General features: G+C 42.3%; 1 protein-coding gene across 2 annotated transcripts; it reads left to right on the forward strand.

Annotated features, from left to right (window-relative positions):
* The first annotated feature begins 5,517 nt into the window (after positions 1-5,517).
* On the forward strand, positions 5,518-14,936 carry pan2 (poly(A) specific ribonuclease subunit PAN2). Of its 2 annotated transcripts, none has more exons than XM_080469372.1 (26): positions 5,518-5,587; positions 6,411-6,716; positions 6,809-6,978; positions 7,103-7,223; positions 7,342-7,419; positions 7,504-7,774; positions 7,986-8,331; positions 8,461-8,557; positions 8,711-8,830; positions 9,037-9,156; positions 9,246-9,374; positions 9,806-10,005; positions 10,092-10,240; positions 10,328-10,434; positions 10,521-10,619; positions 10,741-10,820; positions 10,998-11,142; positions 11,703-11,840; positions 11,936-11,995; positions 12,074-12,164; positions 12,246-12,403; positions 12,782-12,925; positions 13,551-13,730; positions 13,839-13,932; positions 14,144-14,335; positions 14,461-14,867. In XM_080469372.1, the coding sequence occupies exons 2-26, from the start codon at positions 6,429-6,431 to the stop codon at positions 14,493-14,495; spliced, it is 3,612 nt and encodes a 1,203-aa protein (XP_080325498.1). In that variant the 5' UTR covers positions 5,518-5,587; positions 6,411-6,428; the 3' UTR covers positions 14,496-14,867. The 2 variants fall into 2 exon arrangements, with proteins under 2 accessions (XP_080325498.1, XP_080325497.1); XM_080469371.1 differs by having other exon boundaries at positions 5,535-5,587; positions 14,144-14,347; positions 14,461-14,936.
* Positions 14,937-19,602: the final 4,666 nt, after the last annotated feature.

A 19,602-nucleotide genomic window follows, 5' to 3' on the forward strand; every position in this document is an offset into this window, starting at 1 on the left:
TTAAAAAGTCCCGAGCCAAAGTGCCATTTAGATATGATTTTGTTTGGAGAACTGAGCTGCTGCTGCAAAAATAAATTACTCTGGAGTGCCACACACCACAAAGTCAGACATGGAAACATGGCGTTGCATGGTAGCATATAAAATGGCATCACACACATAATTTCAAAATGTAAATGTTGAAGTGATTTGCAGTATTCACTTTAGTATTCAGTTATATACAGCTTCATATTTCTACTCAAGGCTCCACCACTGAGTTGAGAGATAGTGAAGTTTGGGCCTCGACCGAAAGAATTAGATCACAGAGTTTTCTGAGGGAGGCAGGGTGAAGCAGGCCGAACGTTCTGTGATGGAATGAGAAGCTTGGCCTTATAGTTGGGCTACTGCTGCAAGGAACCAGTGCAGAGATGATATGTTTTTAGTTTGTCTAGGAGCAGCTCCGGATCCCCCTGGAGGGGCTGGAGGAAGTGGTCTTTGACTTTGATGTTCAAACTTTAGCGCGGTGATCTCATGTGTACAAATCGTTTTGTTTTCATCTTATAAATGTCAAATTTAATGTGACTCTTTATTATTTCTTCTCACCACTTTTTATTTGACTCTTCAAATTCCTATTTTACATTTAAAATTTTGACTTTCTTAAAAAGAAATTCTTTGGTGTTGACTTTTCAACTTTCATATAAAAACATTGTTTTTTCCTTTCACATAACCTTGATAGCTAAATGTAAAGGAGCTGTTTGTAGCATGTTAATGATCCATCATTTGGTACTAGATCATTAATTATTGTGCTTCAACTAGTGCAAAATTGAGATTCTTCTACAGAATGATTGTTTACGACTAAATCCGGTCTATCAGTTTCCCAAAGAACGAGTTGTAAGGTCATTGGTGATTCCCTGACTTTCAGTTATGCATCATCAGGTCAAAGATATTTATCACTTCATCAACAGTGTGAAAATGAATGCTGCTCCCATAGTTCAGCACATGTGTCATCTGAGACATGTCATTTTCTGCATCTTTGCTAACCCGGGACAGGAGATATCATAAAATCACATTATCTCGATTAACATTTGCTCTTTACTGCCCTATGCTCACAAAAAGTTTAAATCTTTTGATAGTGTGTGTCATATACTTTCTTGCAACTTCAGCTATCATAGTTTGTCTTATAACCACATTACATAACATCCAATATGTCATGTTACTTTGATATTAGTGTTATGTCACGATAAGCCCATGTGTTTTATCTATATGTGTGTTTATTTGCGCTTCAGTGCTCTTATCGTTCTCAAATAAAAAGATAAACACTACATTCACACAGATGCAGAATCATTGATTTCCTGCATAAACTGTGGACTTTTTGCCTTCAGACAGTTGATGACTTTGGCGGGAAATAAGGGAAGGCTGAATAAATTCTGGATATCAAGTCAATGCAGAAGGAACTTCCTTGTTGAGTAATCCTGTACCTTTGCACTGAGCTCACTCCTACTTCCTCTTCCCTTTTAAACGTGACAACTTCCTGCTTCTTGCTGTGAATGACAGCTGAATTAACATTGCATCACCAGAGTATGACTCCACCCATATCAGCTGTGATCAAAACATGCTGACTGGGAGGAAATGTGCAGGAAGTTGTAGATCTCAGAAGAGCAGCAGGGATGTTTTAGGAAAGCACGGCTTCCTGTTTATCTCTGCATTCTCTGAATTGAATTCATTCATAGAAACATTGAGTTCCAAAATTCAGGTAACTTTCTAAATTCCCTCAACAAGTTTTTATGTTTCATGACAAAAGCTCTAAATGTTTCTTTTATAACAATACATTCTTGTTTAATGCAGCACACAGAGCCTTTTTATATAGCATTGTTTTTATTTGATATGTATTAAGCTTACATTGGTTCATATAAATAACAAATAAATATGATTTCAATAAATAGAAAAAAATAATTCCACTGGAAATATTCTGTGCTGATGTGAAGGAAACAGACTAGAAACACTGTTGTAAATCCATCATCGGTTACTGAAAACAGCACTACATGTTTTGATCAATGTGATCATACAAATCACCAACTGCAAGTCAGCACAAAGACTTTCACATGCATTTTGTAGTTGAGCTGGGGTGTAGGGTTGGATCTCCGACAGCAAAGACACGAGCAGTGAGGATGGAGAAGGAGAAGAGCCTGGCCATGATGTAGTGGCACAGTGCATCCTTCTCCCAGGAGGACGTGGGCTTCTCTTCACTGGTGGCAGGCTTCTGTGTTGAAATCAATTAACATTAAAACATCATTTGGCATTGAAACAGCGAAAAATTCCTTTCAAGGGGAAGAATAAAAAGATGCCTACCTCGTCCTGCCTAAACTCGGCCAGTGAATTCACACAGGTGCTCATGTCTTTGTGCAGTTTGTGCAGAGCTGGTTTCACCTTGCTGGCAAACGCTGAGCAGCTTTGAAATGTAGAAACTCTTTCCACTTCAGAGCTGTAGCTCGAAAGGACACCAAGCATCTTCCCAAGACATGGCTGAGGGAAGAAATTGTGAATCAAATTTCAGAATTGACATTAACAAGTAGTGGGAGCTTTTTACATTCATTAATATCTGCCACACTTAGTAATGTGAGAGACAAACTGATAGAATTGTAATGATGATATGTGCTTTGCTGGTATTACCGAAGGCTTGTGTTTGAGGGAGCTGGGATCACACATATCTTTTGCCTCCATCCAAGCAAGTGAAGTGTTGAAATTTCTCTGAAGCTTAGTGACCCGGTGTTCCTGCAAATAGTTTGGGGGGAAATAAAGTCTCAGTACATTATTAAAAGAAAAAGAAAAACATTTAGCTGTTTTGCAAAGTAATATTTCAAATCATATTCCAAACATTAAGTAAAATTAATCAGTTGGGGTTATGAGTTATTCAAATGTGGGTTTCAAAACTTTGAGAAAAAAGAATCCCCAAATCGCCCACACGTAAATATATGAATATTCCAATATTCCTAACACAATGATAACCACGTTATTGTACGTACCTCGACAGCAGCTTTGGCAACTTGGTTCAGAATCACAGAGCTGATGCGCACAGCCGCGCACTCATCTTGCGCACCTGAGACGACTGGAGCGGCGCGTGCAGCCGTGAAAAAAAACAGAAGAAAAGCAGCGAACGCTGTGAAAGACAAGTCCATGATGAGGGTTTGGCGTGTCTGCGTCCTGACGGTGTACTGCTGTGGGCGGACGGATGGATGTTGTGAGCGCCGGTGGTGGTGCTGATGCTTTTAAGTGGTTTTGGATGCGGGTCACACTGCAGTGACTCAGCCCAGGGGTTTCCTGCATCGTTCAGGTGAGTTCATGCTGAGTGCAAACAGGAACAATGAACGTGTGAATGAGCAACACACAGAGTCTTAATTTCCATATGAAGTGATGATCAATGGGTGAAATGAAAGTGGGATATATAAGCAGGCTCTTCTTTTGACTACACAAGTTTGTGGTTCCTACCACTTTTTATTCTAAATATTTATTTTCCCCCTCACTGAAACATGTGGATATAATTAGTCACGTTTTTTCAAATATTACGAGCACTGTTAATTGATAGTGATGTACAGTAGTCGAACGTGAGCTGATCAAGTTTCACACCGCATCGAGGAAGTGAGAATAACCTTTACCATTTCAGGGCAGTGGTCACGAGCTGAACTGTGTCTGAATTGGACAAACTTTCCATCTGTGTCGACAATCTGCCCCTCTTCTCTACCAGAGAAAACCCTTTGCATTTCAACAGAAAAGAAAACATACATGCCTTGTGAGGTAGAACGTTAGGGAAGGCACAATATACTTCCCATATCTTTCCCATTGATGTTAAATATTCTTTAAATGGAAGTGACTAATTCAATGCAATCAGCGTTTTCTCCCAACTTGCATAAGTCATTAATCACTTCTTTTTTTTGCTCACTCAAAAAAGAAAGTGGAAAGACGATGGACAATTGAGTGCTTCAGTTTGTTATGCAAGAACAAATCGTTGTAAGTAAACAACACCTTTGCAACTTAAATTCTCAGTGTGAGGGAAAACTCAAAAACACATTTAAATCAAGAGCTCCTGTTTGACAATGAATCGCAAAAGACAATGAGCCCCCATCAGTCAACTCTCATGCTGTATGTTTTATCTCATATCACGGAATAATTGCTGTTTGAAGTAATGATTTCAAATTGTTTCCACATTATAACACATAATTGTTCATATTTATCAGGCGCAGTAGGAAAACAAAGTCATCATTATTTTCATGCCAAGAGGAAGCTTCTAATTTTCCACCTGTTAAGACTTTATATAGCCTGTTATACTTGTGGTTCTGCACAAAATCTATAATGTGCCACTGGGGCAGCCCATCCATCCTGATCAAAGTTAACTTTACCTACATATATGTAGGAAATGTTAACTTTGATTAGGATAGACAGGGAAGTAAATCAATAGTATGGTTTCTTCTTTGTTTTTACAGTCATTTTCTGCTGAACATGTAAAATGATGCACTCATGTTAGGAAAAGACCCCACTGGACTCCAGGATGTTCCTGCTGCTGTGATGCCCTTAAGTGTTCTTGCCCCATATTTGAGAATCACTGGGCAATTTGCTGATGGAAGATCGTCTAACGTTTGGCATTCTCTTTTCAACCTGAGATATACCTGGTTTGAGTCTGGGTTTGGGGGGTCTTTCTGTGTGGGGTTTGCATGTTGTCTTTTTGTCTTTGTCAAATTGATGACTTTAAATGTCTTATATATGTGAGTGTGAGTGATTGTCTCTCCGTGTCTGACCTGTGATGTATTGATGACCAGTCCAGGGATATGCATCAGCTGGGACTGTCTCCAGCACCCTGATGACAGCTGGATAAGCCAGTGGAGAAGATGATTTTTAAATTTCTAGCTCATGCAGACATTGATTGTTTGAAAGTGTTTCCAAGACCAGATTTGTAAACTACCTCACATACCAAAGCTGATATATTTCACGGGTGGCCTTAGTACAATATACTGTATAACTTCATTATATTTTTGCTTTTTGAGGGGTTAAAATTTAGTGAAGAAATTAAGGAGGTGTTCTTTTGTATTTTGGCCACCCCATTGAATATGTATTAAATTGTTTCATTATGTTTCAACACCGCTGCAAACTATAACCTCAAAAATATATGCATACAATATCGTAGACATCTCTGACCTATATTACCTTTGTGAACAAAGTCACCACATTTAACTGATTAATTAGGTTTATTTATTTATTTATTTATTGTCCCAAAACAAACGGAAGATTACGGTGCATTCAAGGACCGGCATTAAAGTCATCGAGTTGCGTAAATCACTCATTCGATAATTGAATTTTGCAATTTTACCCCACACCTGACTGCATTAAACATTTAAAAAACGAATAAGCGGAACACACAAATATTGTAAGCTGTATTAATTAATTGTGTGAAACTGCGGACTAAACCAACGGGTCTGATTTAATGAAGCGCTCACAGAAACGACTGTGGAATCCCAGCTGCCCCTGAACACACCTTGACCCGGAAGAGTTTATAAATATGTGTTATTGTTGTGGATGAGGAGCGCATGGACTCCTGTGCGGCGAAGCGGGCCAACAGCAGGTCTGGGAAACCTTTTTAAACTGTTTAATTCTGTCAAAAGGAAACGATCTAAACCCTCCAACACAAAGAACGTTTTTAGAAGAGGTTGATTAGCTCAGTTTAGCTGTAAATGCTGCTGTTATTTGGCTCAATAAGCTAACGACCATCGGCTAATAGAACCATCAGCTGTCTGCATTAATTACACTCAATCTAAACAATATAAACCCTGTTGTGGATGAGATAAAACTATGAGTTTTAATTATATAACATGACTACTTAAAATGTGTTTGCTACTAGCTTTAGTATTAGCTTTGAAGGCTGTCTACTGTTTGTTTGGCAGGTGTAAGTATATTTTGGTTTGTTTGAGTCTGTCTGATTTAAATACGAAGCAAAGGTTGAAATGTCATTTTGAAATGTTTGACCGTTTAACTCTTGATTTTAGGCCACAGATCTAAAACCACTGCACAATGACCTGTCAGAGATAAACCTTTAAGGCCTTTCTATACCCTATTCCAAATCCCTCTTTCTGTATTTTCTTCATTTGTTGAACTTAGAACTCTGTAAGTAGAATTGAAAGAAAATGAATTAGACATTTCACCACTTTTTCAAGTGCTGTTCGCTAGACTAGACGGGAGAGTCTATTTAACAGATGATGCCACTTGGATAAGCAGAGAAACGTATGACATGATATATGACAATGTGCATTAACAACAGAATTAAAGGTGATATTCCAGGAAACGCTTGCAGTAGAGATAAAGTTCCGTGATCTAGGCTGATATTTAAGTTCCACTGATCAAACCCGCGTACTAAAATTATTCATAGTGATTTTAATCTTCCCCTGCAGATTGATTTAGAAGTATCCATGATGAACTTTGACGGTCTCGATGCCGGCATGGGGGAGTACCCACCCAGTCTTCACGGGACTCTGGACGCAGGGCTGGAGCCCTCCATGGACCCACACCTCAACCCGACTCTACTGCAGGCTGTGGAGCTGGACCCGGAGGGGCTGGCTGTGCCCGTCCCCGACTCCGTGCACCTGATGGAGGGCATGTTCTCTGAGCTGCACAGCGCGGTTTCAGAAGTCGGCATTCCAGTTACCGCCACGCACTTTGACATGCAAGAGGAAATGCTGTGGACGGGAAACCATAGAGTAAGAGCGTTCATATTGCGGGAATACAAATTGTTTCTATGATGTGACGCTGGTCATTCGGTCCTAACCCTTTTTAATTTTTTTTCCCACAGGGTCATGTAACCTCATTTTTTGGACCAACGATGGGCCGCCACTCTTCTTTCCAAGCACATTCAACAGATGACATTCGACATATTCAGAGTTTGGAAACGGGTGTGTTGTTTCTGTCCAAGTGCAACCTGAAGTGCTCCACTCGCGGGGGTCTTGTCATGTTTGATTATCCGTAAGTACTGGAAAGCTAAATCTTTGTGCTGACTATATTCAGAGAATATCTGCAACTTTAAAACTTTTTAATTGTATCGACTATTTGTAATTTATTTGATTAAAGTTTGTCTTGTGTATTTCAGGATGGATGAAGGTGCTGATATGCACAGTCTACTCATGACTGACAACAACACATTACTCACGGGTGGATTGCAAAATTATGTGGTTGAGATGGATTTAAATACAGTTCAAGAAACACAAAAAGTAAGATATTGGAATATCTTTTGTCTTATTTTAGCATCTATCAAAGGGCTATGCATGTCACAAAATGTATTGACATTATACTTTTAAAAACCCTATCGACTGTCCGTCTCTCTGCCAGTTCACTGTTGAAGTGCCTGGAGTTGCAATCATGCGTCAAACGAGTCGTTTCTTCTTCTGCGGCCACACTTCTGGCAAGGTATGAATGACCTGATCGTGATGGTTCAGGAACGATGTTTGACTTCTCCATTAAAATGCCACAATCGCCCTCTGTGAAACACAGGTGACCCTTCGGGATCTGCGCAGCTTCAAAACGGAGCACGAGTTTGACGCGTTCTCCGGCAGCCTGTCGGACTTCGACGTTCACGGAAACCTTTTGGCTGCCTGCGGGTTTTCCAGTCGCGGACTCAACGGTTTGGCTTGTGACCGTTTCCTCATGGTGTATGACCTCCGCATGATGCGAGCGGTCACTCCACTTCAGGTGCACGTTGACCCCCTCTTCCTGCGCTTCATTCCTACCTACACGTCACGCCTGGCGATCATCTCGCAGACAGGTATGACTGGGCACATTCACGTCTTGTTTAGGTTTTTATCAGAATTGGCAAAACAATAAATGAAAAAGAAAATACGTGTTTTTATTTCTTACCACGTCTGGGTCTGTAATTTATGCAACAACTCGGTAGTAATTATCCTGTAGTACATTGTGTGAGTTCTTGGACCCGTGACTTTGATACGACGGCCCTCCTGTCCTGTTCCATCCTTCAGGCCAATGTCAGTTCTGTGAGCCCACTGGACTCGCCAACATGGCGGACATCTTTCACGTCAACACAGTGGGGCAGCTGCTCATGAGCTTCGACGTGTCGTCCAGCAAACAAGCCTTAGCTTTTGGGGATTCGGGGGGGTGCGTGCACCTGTGGTCCGACGCTCCGGAGGTTTCGTTTAACGACTACTCTCGGGAGACCGACTTTGCGCTGCCCTGCCTGGTGGACACGCTGCCTCAGCTGGACTGGAATCACGACCTGCTGCCCCTGTCTCTCATCCCCATGCCGCTGACCAGCACCGAGGCGCTGCTGTCGGACTGGCCCACTGCCCTGGTCACTCCCAGCCCCCGGTAATACAATCATGATTGTAGTGTGTGCTGTTTTTGAAGCTGCTCGTGACTTGGCCAGTAGTGGAAACATTTCTCGGTATGAGAGACGGCCTCTATCAATAAATCTAAAGACGCGTCTCTTTCTAACAGGCGAGCTCCTCCTGTTGACCCGGAAATCCTTCGCACGATGAAAACTGTTGGCTTCATTGGTTACGCTGCAAATCCTCGAACTCGTCCTCGAAACCAGGCATGTTCAACACGTACACTCCAAATAGACGTTTAACAGTTAAACACATCAGCGTTTCTGTGATTTCAAACCACAGTTTTAACATCTTCTCTTTGAAATGTGTCAAATTCATCTGTAAATTTTGATGACATTTAAATGTGATTTGTGTTCCAGGTTCCTTATAAGATTAAAGATGTGGAGCTTGAATATGATAATTATAACCAGATCCCTGAATCACCGATTGGGCGCGACGAAGAGCCACACCTCTACATGGTCCCCAAAAAGTTCAGAAAGGTTGGACTTGATATGTTTTTAAAATGTTTTTTTTTTAAATCTTTTCTTTAATATACTCTTCCATAATTGTCTCAGTTGTGCTGTGGTTGCAGAAGTATATTTCATTATTGGTTGGGACTCTGGGGAAAAAAGAGATTTGTTAGGTAAATAAAGGTTCTAATAATAATATTAATAAATGTAATATGTATATATTTTTGTTGGACCAGGTCACAATTAAATACTCCAAACTGGGACTGGAGGACTTTGACTTCAAACACTACAACAGAACATTGTTTGCTGGTCTCGAGCCGCACATCCCCAACGCCTACTGTAACTGCATGATCCAGGTGAGGAGCTCAGCTGTTGTTTGGTGAAACCTCATCTATTACTGTAGATTTAAAAAAAAAATTTTTTAAAATATTTGTCTTTTATGTAGGTTTTGTATTTCCTGGAGCCAATCCGGTGCCTTGTGCAGAATCATTTGTGCCAGAAGGAGTTTTGTCTGGCCTGCGAGCTTGGCTTCCTCTTCCACATGCTGGACTTGTCACGAGGAGATCCATGTCAGGTAGATCTGAATTACTTTTTGAACTGATTAAGAGTAAATTGATCCTTTTGGCATTGCTAAAATACGAAGCGTCTCACTTTCTGTGGTGAATTGGACCATAAGTGATTTGACTAAACACCGATCTGTTTAAATTCTTGTGAAGTGCATTTGAGTTTCTTTCCCCCCCCCACAGTCTGAGCTTTTTGTGCATCTCTGTTATGTAAAGTCAACATGTTACGCTTCACACCGGTGTTTTGAGAAAAGTGGCAGTGGCACGACACTGTCACATCACACAGAAAAAGCAATCCAGATGATGGATAATATGGACGTGTCACATCCACGAACTGTGTCAGATGATCTTCTTTATCAGTTTCCACGTCTCTCAATTCAGACTGACAGAAAGTCCCTGTGTATGTACAGCCAGTGTAACGTCTTCTGTCTCCTTCCTTAAGGCCAGTAACTTCCTCCGAGCGTTTCGCACCATCCCCGAAGCCTCGGCGCTGGGCCTGATCCTGGCGGACTCAGACGAGCAGACGGGGAAGGCCAGGCTGGGCCGCTTAATCCAAAGCTGGAATCGCTTCATCCTCACTCAGCTCCACCAGGAGACGCAGGAGCAGGAGGGTCCACAGGCCTACAGAGGCGCCAGCAGCAGGTCCGAAACACGGCCTGGAGGTGCTTAAAGCTTTGGTCAGAAATGCAAGTGAAGTAATGTGTCCGTTGTTTCTGCGTTTGTTGCAGCTCGCTGGGCTCCTCTGGCGAGTCTGCCATCGGAAAGCTGTTTGGGTGTGAAGTTGAGAACAGCAGCTTGTGTCGCTGTGGGAAAGAAACTGTGCGCTCGTCCCTCACGTTGCTCTTCACCATGCATTATCCGGAACAAAACTCTCAGGGTGAGTTTCATGTGCTCCTTCAGCCTGAGAAACTGCCGAAGCTGGACCAGCGATGGATATTTGTTGATGTGTTCATTTTCCGATCAGAGAAAACGGTGAAGGAGTATGACTTTGCCGAGATCCTGAAGAGGAGCATCTGCCTGGAGCAGAGCACTCAGGCCTGGTGTGAAAACTGTGAGAAATATCAGCCCACGGTGAGTTACAGTTTTTATTCAAACGTAACACCAGGCGCTCTAGGAAATTGTCCTTTGACCGGACATGTTCCTGTGTTACCTTCTAGGTGCAGACACGTAACATCAGGTGTTTACCAGACGTGCTGGTCATCAACTGTGAGGTCAACAGTGCTAAAGAGGCTGAATTCTGGAAAGTGCAAGCAGAGGTAGGGGCTGCTACTCCTAGTTTTATTTTGCCACATGTTTCTAATATAATAAAACCATTTCCTGAGGAATCGTATATTTATTTGTTTGTGTCATGACTAATGCAGTTGTTTGTTTTCACAGTACGCTTTGAAAAAGGCCATGCAAATGGAACCTACCAAACCTAAAGAACCGCCACCATTGCCCACTGAATGGTGCCTGGAGTAAGAACCATTTCAATACTGAATAATTAGCATTGCATTGTGCAGTGCTTCCCATAGGTTTCCTATCGGGCCCCACTTTAAAAAAAATTCAAAATAAAATTATTATGTATCATTAGTAAGCACCTTTGAACCGAAGTATAAACCCCACATGTAATTGAACTGTTTATCTCTTTGTAGTGGGGAGGAGGTTTGCAGTGTGGAGGGCATCACCTTCGACACTCGAGCAGAAGACCTGCGACACGTGTGGATCCCTCTGTCAATGAAAATGTCCATCAGCAAAAGTCAGGGACTGGAGATTAGCAGCTGGCCCGAAGGAGAGGAGGTGAGAACGGATGGTTTACAGATGACTTGTGTAACAGTAATTCGTTTTATTGGCAGATAATCTGAGCAAAATCTAGTGCACATTTCTTTTCTTCTTTTAGCAAAACATGAAAAAAGCTCAACTTTCGTTCTCTGATTTCTGGTTGCTCATGTCAAATTTGACTTTCTTTTGTCAGTCTTTACTTGGCTATGTTTTTCATTGTGTGAGGGCAGTTGAAACATCTGAAAATGGGACTTAATCGCCATCAAGGGGGTGTGGTCAAACCACAGTGGAAGTGACAGCTGGAATTTAGGACTGAGAACAGCTGAAGTTCAATTAATGAACTTAACCTGAATAATTTTGACTTTTTGGTTTGTTCAATAATAAGAGATGCTAAAGTCATTAGAAATTTTTGGGGGAAATGAAATAAATTGCGACTAAAAGGTAATGATTGACTTGCTGGCCCAGGTATGGACAGAGTTATTGGCCATTGTCTTGTTTGATAGGACCCTCTGACTCTCTGCTTAGCCTCCTCGGTTTCCAGATTCACATGTAAATAAGAAGTTATTGTTTGTGAGCAGCTGAGTGCTGCTGAAGAGGCGGAGGGCGCCGCTCTCTATGACCTGGTGGTCACGGTACCACACATCCTGGACGCTCGCACCGGGGGAAACCTGGTTGCTCACATCAAGGTGGGAGAGACCTACCATCAAAGAAAAGAGGTGAGAAGGTTAAAGAAAAATAAAAAAGACGGCCAGACATGTGCAGATCAGCGCTCGCATTTAGTCTCACTTTCAACCTGACGTGTGTGTTTCAGGGAGTCACACACCAGCAGTGGTACCTCTTCAATGATTTCCTAATCGAACCCATTGACAAGGTAAATGTTTTCCCAGTTCTTAAATACATGCTGACCGAACGTGTGCAGTGATGTCAGGTTCTCCGGTTTTTCCCGCAGACTGAGGCGGCGCAGTTTGACGTGAGTTGGAAAGTTCCCGCCATCTTGTATTACGCCAAGAGAAATTACCACTCCAAATACGACCTGCGCAGTGAGTGTCGCAACATCCAATCTGGACGTTTTACTTCTAACTTAAAAACTCATTCAGACTTTGTTTTGCTGTTCGTCTCAGTTAAAAATCCCATCGACGCCAGCGTGCTGCTGACCGAGGCCTCGCTGGCTCGGAAACAGAGGAAGAGCCACGCCACCTTCATCCCGCTCATGGTCAGCGAGATGCCGCAAGCCGGTGACCTGGTGGGGCTGGACGCCGAGTTTGTGACTCTCAATCAGGTGAGTCTGTGAAAGCAGGATAAGATGCAGTAAAATCTACATTTAATCTCAATAATGAACTTTAGTAAATGAATTGTTGTTATTGCTGTATTATAGAGTGTGTGTTATGTGACTGAAGAGGATTTGTTCTGGCTGTTATCTTGTATATTTACTGTTAGTGTGTATAATTACTCAGAATGAACTGACATCAAATGACTTTAACCGTCATTATTAATAGATTTATATAGGCTCAATTTGTACCAGAGCTGTTCTACTGAATCGCATAAAATTCTTTAAAGTTCATTGAGGGTATGTTGATGGTTTTATATCAATACTTGAAACCTGCCAAACAGTGAAAATTCTAAAAAGCAACCTGTTGCGGCGGCGTTTCACCTGCAGGAGGAGGCAGAGCTGCGCAGCGACGGCACCAAGTCGACCATAAAGCCGAGCCAGATGTCTGTGGCCAGGATCACCTGTGTGAGGGGACAGGGGCCCAACGAGGGGGTCCCCTTCATCGACGACTACATCTCCACGCAGGAGCAGGTGAGAGACGTCGTGTAGTGAAAACACAGAGACGGACTGATGGCGCAGTTTAGCTTCCGTCAGTCTTCATACGTAGCTTACCACCACCGAGTATGCAGTGAACGAGTGTCCTGAGAAGTGCTATACTCGTGACGTGGCTTATTGAAAAAACAGAAAAAAAACAGTCATTGTTGCATATGTGCACTCATTTTCAGTTCATTCATGGACAGGCTCATGTGAATCAACAAAAACCCCCACATGAAAATGACCTTTGCTTTAAAGTTTGGCGATGAGTCCTTTGCATCACTGCCCCTCTTCGGTTTTTTTCTTGTCAGTGGATGATTTGGTCATTTGGTCCATAATAGACGTCAGTCAGAATTTCACAGAAAACTGACTCAGTCAGTCAGAATTTTTCTGAGTTGAGCGTTATGTCATTTCCCACTCAGGCCATTGAACTTTGTTTACTTTTATTGTGCTCTTGCTGTGGTGATTGTTGCACCTCCTCTGTTTGCAGGTTTTACTGTCACTATAAAAAGACTCGTCTTCTTTTACTGGCCTGTATAAAACCTGAACAAAGCAAACGTTAGCTTGAGAGGTGTGTGTTTTTGGTTTTGCCAAGTAAATCTGTGTCTGTTTGTACCTCCAGGTGGTCGACTATCTGACACAATATTCCGGCATCAAACCAGGAGACCTGGATGCGAAAATTTCTTCCAAGCATTTGACCACTCTGAAGTCCACCTACCTGAAGCTGCGCTTCCTCATCGACACGGGAGTCCGCTTCGTCGGTCACGGCTTGCAGAAGGACTTCCGCGTCATTAATTTACTGGTATACGTTTTCTAACCCGCAGTGGATCATGTCTGTCAAGTACAGATTAAAACAAGATGAAATGTCGTCTTAATTCTGACTTCTGAAGTTCATTTTCTGTTTTTCAAGGTCCTGAAAGATCAAGTCATCGACACGGTCTACCTGTTTCATCTGCCTCGCAAGAGGATGATCTCCCTGAGGTTTCTTGCTTGGTACTTTCTGGGTAAGTCGACGCAAGAAACGTCAAACTCGGGTCATAAAAATGTGAAATTCCTTTGTAGTGGACCCATGTGAAGCTCCTGCTTTTGCACCTAGACGCTCAAAAGAAACTCAAAGGTTACGAACGGCCTAAAATCAGTTAAATCCTCAGTAACGCTCAGGTAAAATGCCGCAGCAGGAGCCGGCGTGATTCGTTTTGTTCTCTGTGCTCCCAGACCTCAACATTCAGGGGGAAACCCACGACAGCATCGAGGACGCGCGCACCGCCCTGCAGCTGTACAGGAAGTACCTGGAGCTGAGTCGAGGAGGCAACAGCGACGAAGTGAGGAAGGTCCTGAAGGGACTCTACGAAAAAGGCCGCCAGCTGGACTGGAAAGTCCCGGATTCGGACGCAGGAGATGGTCAAGGTAGCCCAAAAAGTACGACATGAGAGTGACTCTGTTGTCGCCTGGGCGTGGCTGCATTGTGTCTGGAAGGCGGATGAGTTCAGACCGAGTGAGATGATGATGGGCTGTGTCGTTTCCTCCATCAGGTGCTGCCGTGTTTCCCTCTGTGATGGGGCTGTGAGCTGCACCCTGACCTGCTCTCCTCCCAACCACCTCAAGTTCACCCAGTCGCTTTTTACTCTTTCACATTGTGTGAAGTTTTAATGGAGGTCTGTGTAGTCGACTGCTCTTCAAAGTTTCACTTTGGAAATGTTTTTGAAACAAAGAAAATTAGTTTGTATTTTCAGATTTTTGTTTTTTCTTTAAGAAAATGAAGCAGCTGTTTTTGTTCATGTAAATAAAACATGAGAGCTGTGAAATATTTGGTGTTTGATTGTATTTCAGTGAAAAACTGTTGAATCTCTGCAGGACATCATTGTTTTAATCCTCAATGTGTCTTTACTCACTGAGCCTCATGTCAAATTTGTCACCAAATGACTTTTTTCAAACTCATAAATAAAACAAGAAAAAAGCAACATGGATAAAATGCTGGAATTCTTGATAATTAAACTCTTGGAGCATCAAAAATCATGTATTGGATGTAATGGTGCCCCCTGCTGGATGTTTCTGACCGACTCATGTTTTCCACTCGTGTCATCCAGAGTCAAGAGGGAGTTGGAGTTTGAGCACTCACACTGATGGATGATATGAAATCACAGCAAAGTTAATGCCAAGAAAAGCTCAGACAATTTATACAGTGCATCTGGAAAGCATTCAGTTTCACTTTTTCCACATTTTATGTTGCAGCCTTATTCCAAAATGGATTAAATCAAAAAAAAATTTAACATTCTGCACACAACACAATGGGGAAAAAGGTTTTTGGGGGAGATTTAAGCAGTTTTATCAAATGAAAAAACTAAGAATTCATATGTACATAAATATTCAGAGCCGTTGCTCAATACTTTGGCAGCAATTGCAGCCTGAAGTATTTTTGAATATGATGCCACAAGCTTGGCACCCCTATCTCAAGCTCTGTCAGGTTGGATGGGAAGCGTCGGTGCACAGCCATTTTCACATCTCTCCAGAGATGTCCAATCGGATTCAAGTGTGCGTTCTGGCGGGGCCACTCGAGAACATTTACACAGTTGTCCTGAAGCGCTCTGGAGCAGGTTTTCATCCAGGGCGTCTCTGAACATTGCTGTATTCATCTCTACCCTGACTCGTCTCCCACTTCCTGTGGCTGAGAAACATCCCCACGGCATGATCGTCGTTCTGCTGGAAGGGTCTTCTCTCTCCAGAGGCCACCCAGCTCCAGGAAAGGTCCTGGTGGTTCCCAACTTCTTCCACTTATGGATGATGGAGGCCAGTGTGCTCATTGGGACCTTCGAAGCAGCACACATTTTTCTGTAACTTTCCCCAGATTTGTACCCCGAGACAATCTAATGTCAGGTCTACAGACAATTCCTTTGACTTTGTGCTCCGACATGTACGATCAACTGTGGGACCTTACATAGACAAGTGTGTGCTTTTCCAAATCAACAGTAAATAAATAAACAGAATTTACACCAGGTGGACTCTAATCAGTGGAGACAGGAAGCACCTGAGCTCAGTTTTGAGCCTCTATTAAACTTACAAGGATCTCCCAAAAACGTTTTTACACGTCATGATTCTGGGGTGTTGTGCGTGGAATTTTGAGGGTCAAAAAAAGGATTTAATCCATTTTGGAATAAGACTGCAACATGAGAAAATGTGGAAAAAGTGAAGTGCTGCCAATACTGTCCGCGTGCACTGTAGTTACTCTAGGTAACTAAGCTTGCTTGATTCAGATGTGTATTATAGAGAAAAGAGGCTCAGGGAGAACATGCACACGGCATTAAACCCTTTATGGATTCTCAAATAAAGTTCACAACAATCAAAATGAGACAAGAGAATTAAGAAAATGGACACAGAAGTTATCAAATGCAGTTGGTCTGGTTGCCTCTAAATGGAACCTTTATCACTGTTCTAAATGCAATCTGTCTGTCTTTAGGACATCGTGTTCAATCTGAGAACACCAAGATTGACTTCAGCCCCCAAATACTTTTCAAGGATCACCTACTTTAGTTAAACGTGAAGCCATCAAACCTTTTGGACTGTTTAACTTCGAGCTCCAAGGCTGGGCACAAGCAGCACGGTAGGTAAAACCAAAAAGCAAGCATACACAGTCCGTATTGCAAACTGTTTATTTGTAGTAAATGAAAAGTGTGCCATTCAGTGAGTGGGAGAAAGAGCGGAGTCGGGGACGGTCGATGTCTTTGGTCCATAATCTGGTGGAGGGGAGGATGAGGATGAGTCGGTAGGAGACAAGAAAAGGCACTTGAGTTTACAGTTGTCTCAGAAACTTTTGGAGAAGGAGAACACGAGGTCTAACTAGAATGAATGATCTAGATGTTTTAGCCTCCTTTATGCCTAACATGAATATCACATACAAAATGCCCCACGTGAGCACAAAATTATATAGCTACTTATATGTATGTACAGCAGGGAACCGGAAATAAAAGCAAGGAGGGAGCGAAGAAGAAAATGTGAAGCTTAGTTTCATCCCCTTTGGACATTTTTACAAGCAGAGAAAAAGAAGAGAGAAAAGGCAGCGACTTTAAATGGGACATGATCACTTCTTTGGCGAAAACCTTCTAATCCCTAGTTTGGAATGTAAAAACAAACAGAAGAAAAAGACTGAAGGGAGGCAAACCGCTCGGGTCTGAATCCTCTAACAGAAGCAACATGCAGGAAAAAGAGCAGATTCCTTTAGTTTTTTTTTTTTTTTTTTTTTTTTTTAAACCACGATCTCCTTTTGTCCTGCCGCTTTGATCAGCACAGAAAAGTTGTAGAGTTTAACACAAATTCAGTCTCTGTGGTTTCATAGAGATCCTTCAAAGTGTTTCCTATGAAACGCCTTGCCAAATATGCCGTGCTTCCTTATCAATGTGTTGGATGTGTGACTTAACTACTGCAATTTTTATTTTATTTTATTTTTTAAACGAAAGTTGTTTTTTTTCCCCCTCAGTCAAACATCAGCAACACGTCAAGCTGCGAAGAGAAACTAGTAGGACGTGCGACTCGTGCCCAAGCTGGATTAAAAAGCTGTGATCATCTCTGCGGCACATGTGGCTCCACCGAGCAGAACAACAGTTCCTGATCCGGGTCCTGGGGGAGCCTCTGTTTACCAGCTGCTACACACCCCATTCAGATCAGTGTAGTCATGGAGACGCCCCGCAGCAGCTGCAGAACCAGGTAAACATCTGTAATACGGGGGTGGGGCGGGCACCGCCCCCCCCCCCCCCCCGGGGCCGGGCTGTAAAGGGAGCTGCCCTGCACAGTGTTCCCCGATCCTCGTATTCATAGTCCCTCACAGCAGCGTTAAATAGATTCTTAACATTCGACAAAGAAAGCCACAGACATATTTCTCACAATATTCCGTCTAGTTAATCAAGCCAGCACATATTTACCGAAGACTGCAAAGACACTTGCACTCTTTTCTCCAGAACAACTAACTTAAGAGAAAAGTTCTTCCTAAAAATCAAAAAACCTATGATTTAAAAATAATATATATATAAAAAAAGAGACTCCCAAACAAAAACTGGGGAAAGAAAAAAAAAAAAAAAATCTTTGAAATGAATTCTCTTTTGTGAAAAGTTCGAAGGAAGACGACGCATGAAAAAGATGCAGCAATAATGTAACAACCGGGTTTCCACTTCAGCCTTGCAGCTCCGTGTATGTACATAACTACAGAGGAGATAAGAGAGGAGGAATCACCGGAGGGGAGGTCCTCGTCCCTCAGCGAGAGCCCACCGCCAGACAACGCGTCAAAGAATCAGCAATGAGGTATTCAACAAACCCGACTACATCATGAAATTTAACCTCGACAGCAGCCATAGAAAACAGATCCGTTTGATCACTTCCATCGATCCATAAAGTCAGCTCATATTCGTATAAAGAAAAAAAAAAAAAAGGGAAGAAAAGATCTTGCGCTTCTACAAATCACACGTCTGCTCTACACGTACCGTCTGTCCGGAAAGCTGCAATGATGCCGACGTCTCTGGAAAAGGCAAATGTGAAGTCTGTGACTAAAGGCAAAGCACGACATTAATATGCCATTTGTGTGCATATATAACGAGAAAAACACCAATGAGGAGGCGGAACTGCGCGTGAGGAAGAAAAGATCCAGCCGAGGAAATGTTCAGCATGAAACAGCGTGTGCACACCGGAGGACGTGCCTTTTGTCCAGAGTTTTGAACATTAGTCTACAAGTAGGTAAGGAGCCCTCTCGGTTAGAAAATAATGGACAACAAGTCAAGAACGGCGGCGACGACGACGACCCGCCGGTCAGCGGGAGGGAGACACATGACAGCCTCAGGCAAAACGTAAAGGAAACCGTTTCACATTTTAGGAAATGCACTTATTCTCCTTGTTTAGAGGAGCGGTGGTAAGGAAGTAAAAAAAAAAAAAAAAAAAGATGATCCATCAATCAATCACCACGTGTAGTTTTATACCTTATATACTCTACTGTGCAGTTATAATAGGACAGGTGTTTCTGCAGGATTCAGAGGCTCTACTAGAGTAAAAGGATGGGAGGTGTGGCTCTCCCAAAGGGAAGCTAAAATACCAAGACGACAGTGAAGGTTATAAGTGCTGCTGCCATAAAGTTTGCACATATGACATGAAGCATACGCAGAAGTGGGAAAATATATACTACATACTTATAAAACCAGTTAATCGACGCTCTGAAAACTGAGATTTCTAGTGACGTGCCATTAGTGAACTTGTGATTGTGTGTTGGGGAAAGACCTCAATACATCACTACAGTGCTGAATGTGATTAGAAATCACATTACTGGTGCTCCAAGACGAGATAGTTTGACTTTGCAGTGGAAAAACAAGTGAAAGATGTGAGATGGTCAGAAATTTATACGACTGAATAAGTGCATTTCCAAATGTTAAACTTTTCCTTTAATAGGGCAACTTCTGCAGCACAGAGCTGTTCTAAATCCAAAGTCCGAGCAGTAATAAGTTCCCTCCAGTTTGTAGCAGCCGTACAAAAAGCTTCTGGTTTACAGTTTGATATGTCTCATTTTCATTTTGCAAAGATTAATGACAGTCTGTAGTGTTGATTGCACGTCGACTCTTCCCATGACAGAAATCCTTGTTTAGGTAAGAACAACTTGTTGCTCTTTCAATGTTTTTTTTTTTTTTTTTTTTTTTTTTTTTTTT

This window comes from Lipophrys pholis (assembly GCF_963383615.2).
Source record: "Lipophrys pholis genome assembly, chromosome: 8".
In the NCBI taxonomy this organism is placed as follows: Eukaryota; Metazoa; Chordata; class Actinopteri; order Blenniiformes; family Blenniidae; genus Lipophrys; species Lipophrys pholis.

Excerpts from the sequence above, each read along its gene's own strand:
- pan2 (XM_080469371.1), top strand. The coding sequence starts at position 6,429 with ATGATGAACTTTGACGGTCTCGATGCCGGCATGGGGGAGTACCCACCC. Across the intron at positions 10,241-10,327 it reads TCCGGAACAAAACTCTCAGG|AGAAAACGGTGAAGGAGTAT; the intron begins GTGAGTTTCATG and ends TTTTCCGATCAG. Across the intron at positions 10,620-10,740 it reads TCTGGAAAGTGCAAGCAGAG|TACGCTTTGAAAAAGGCCAT; the intron begins GTAGGGGCTGCT and ends TTGTTTTCACAG.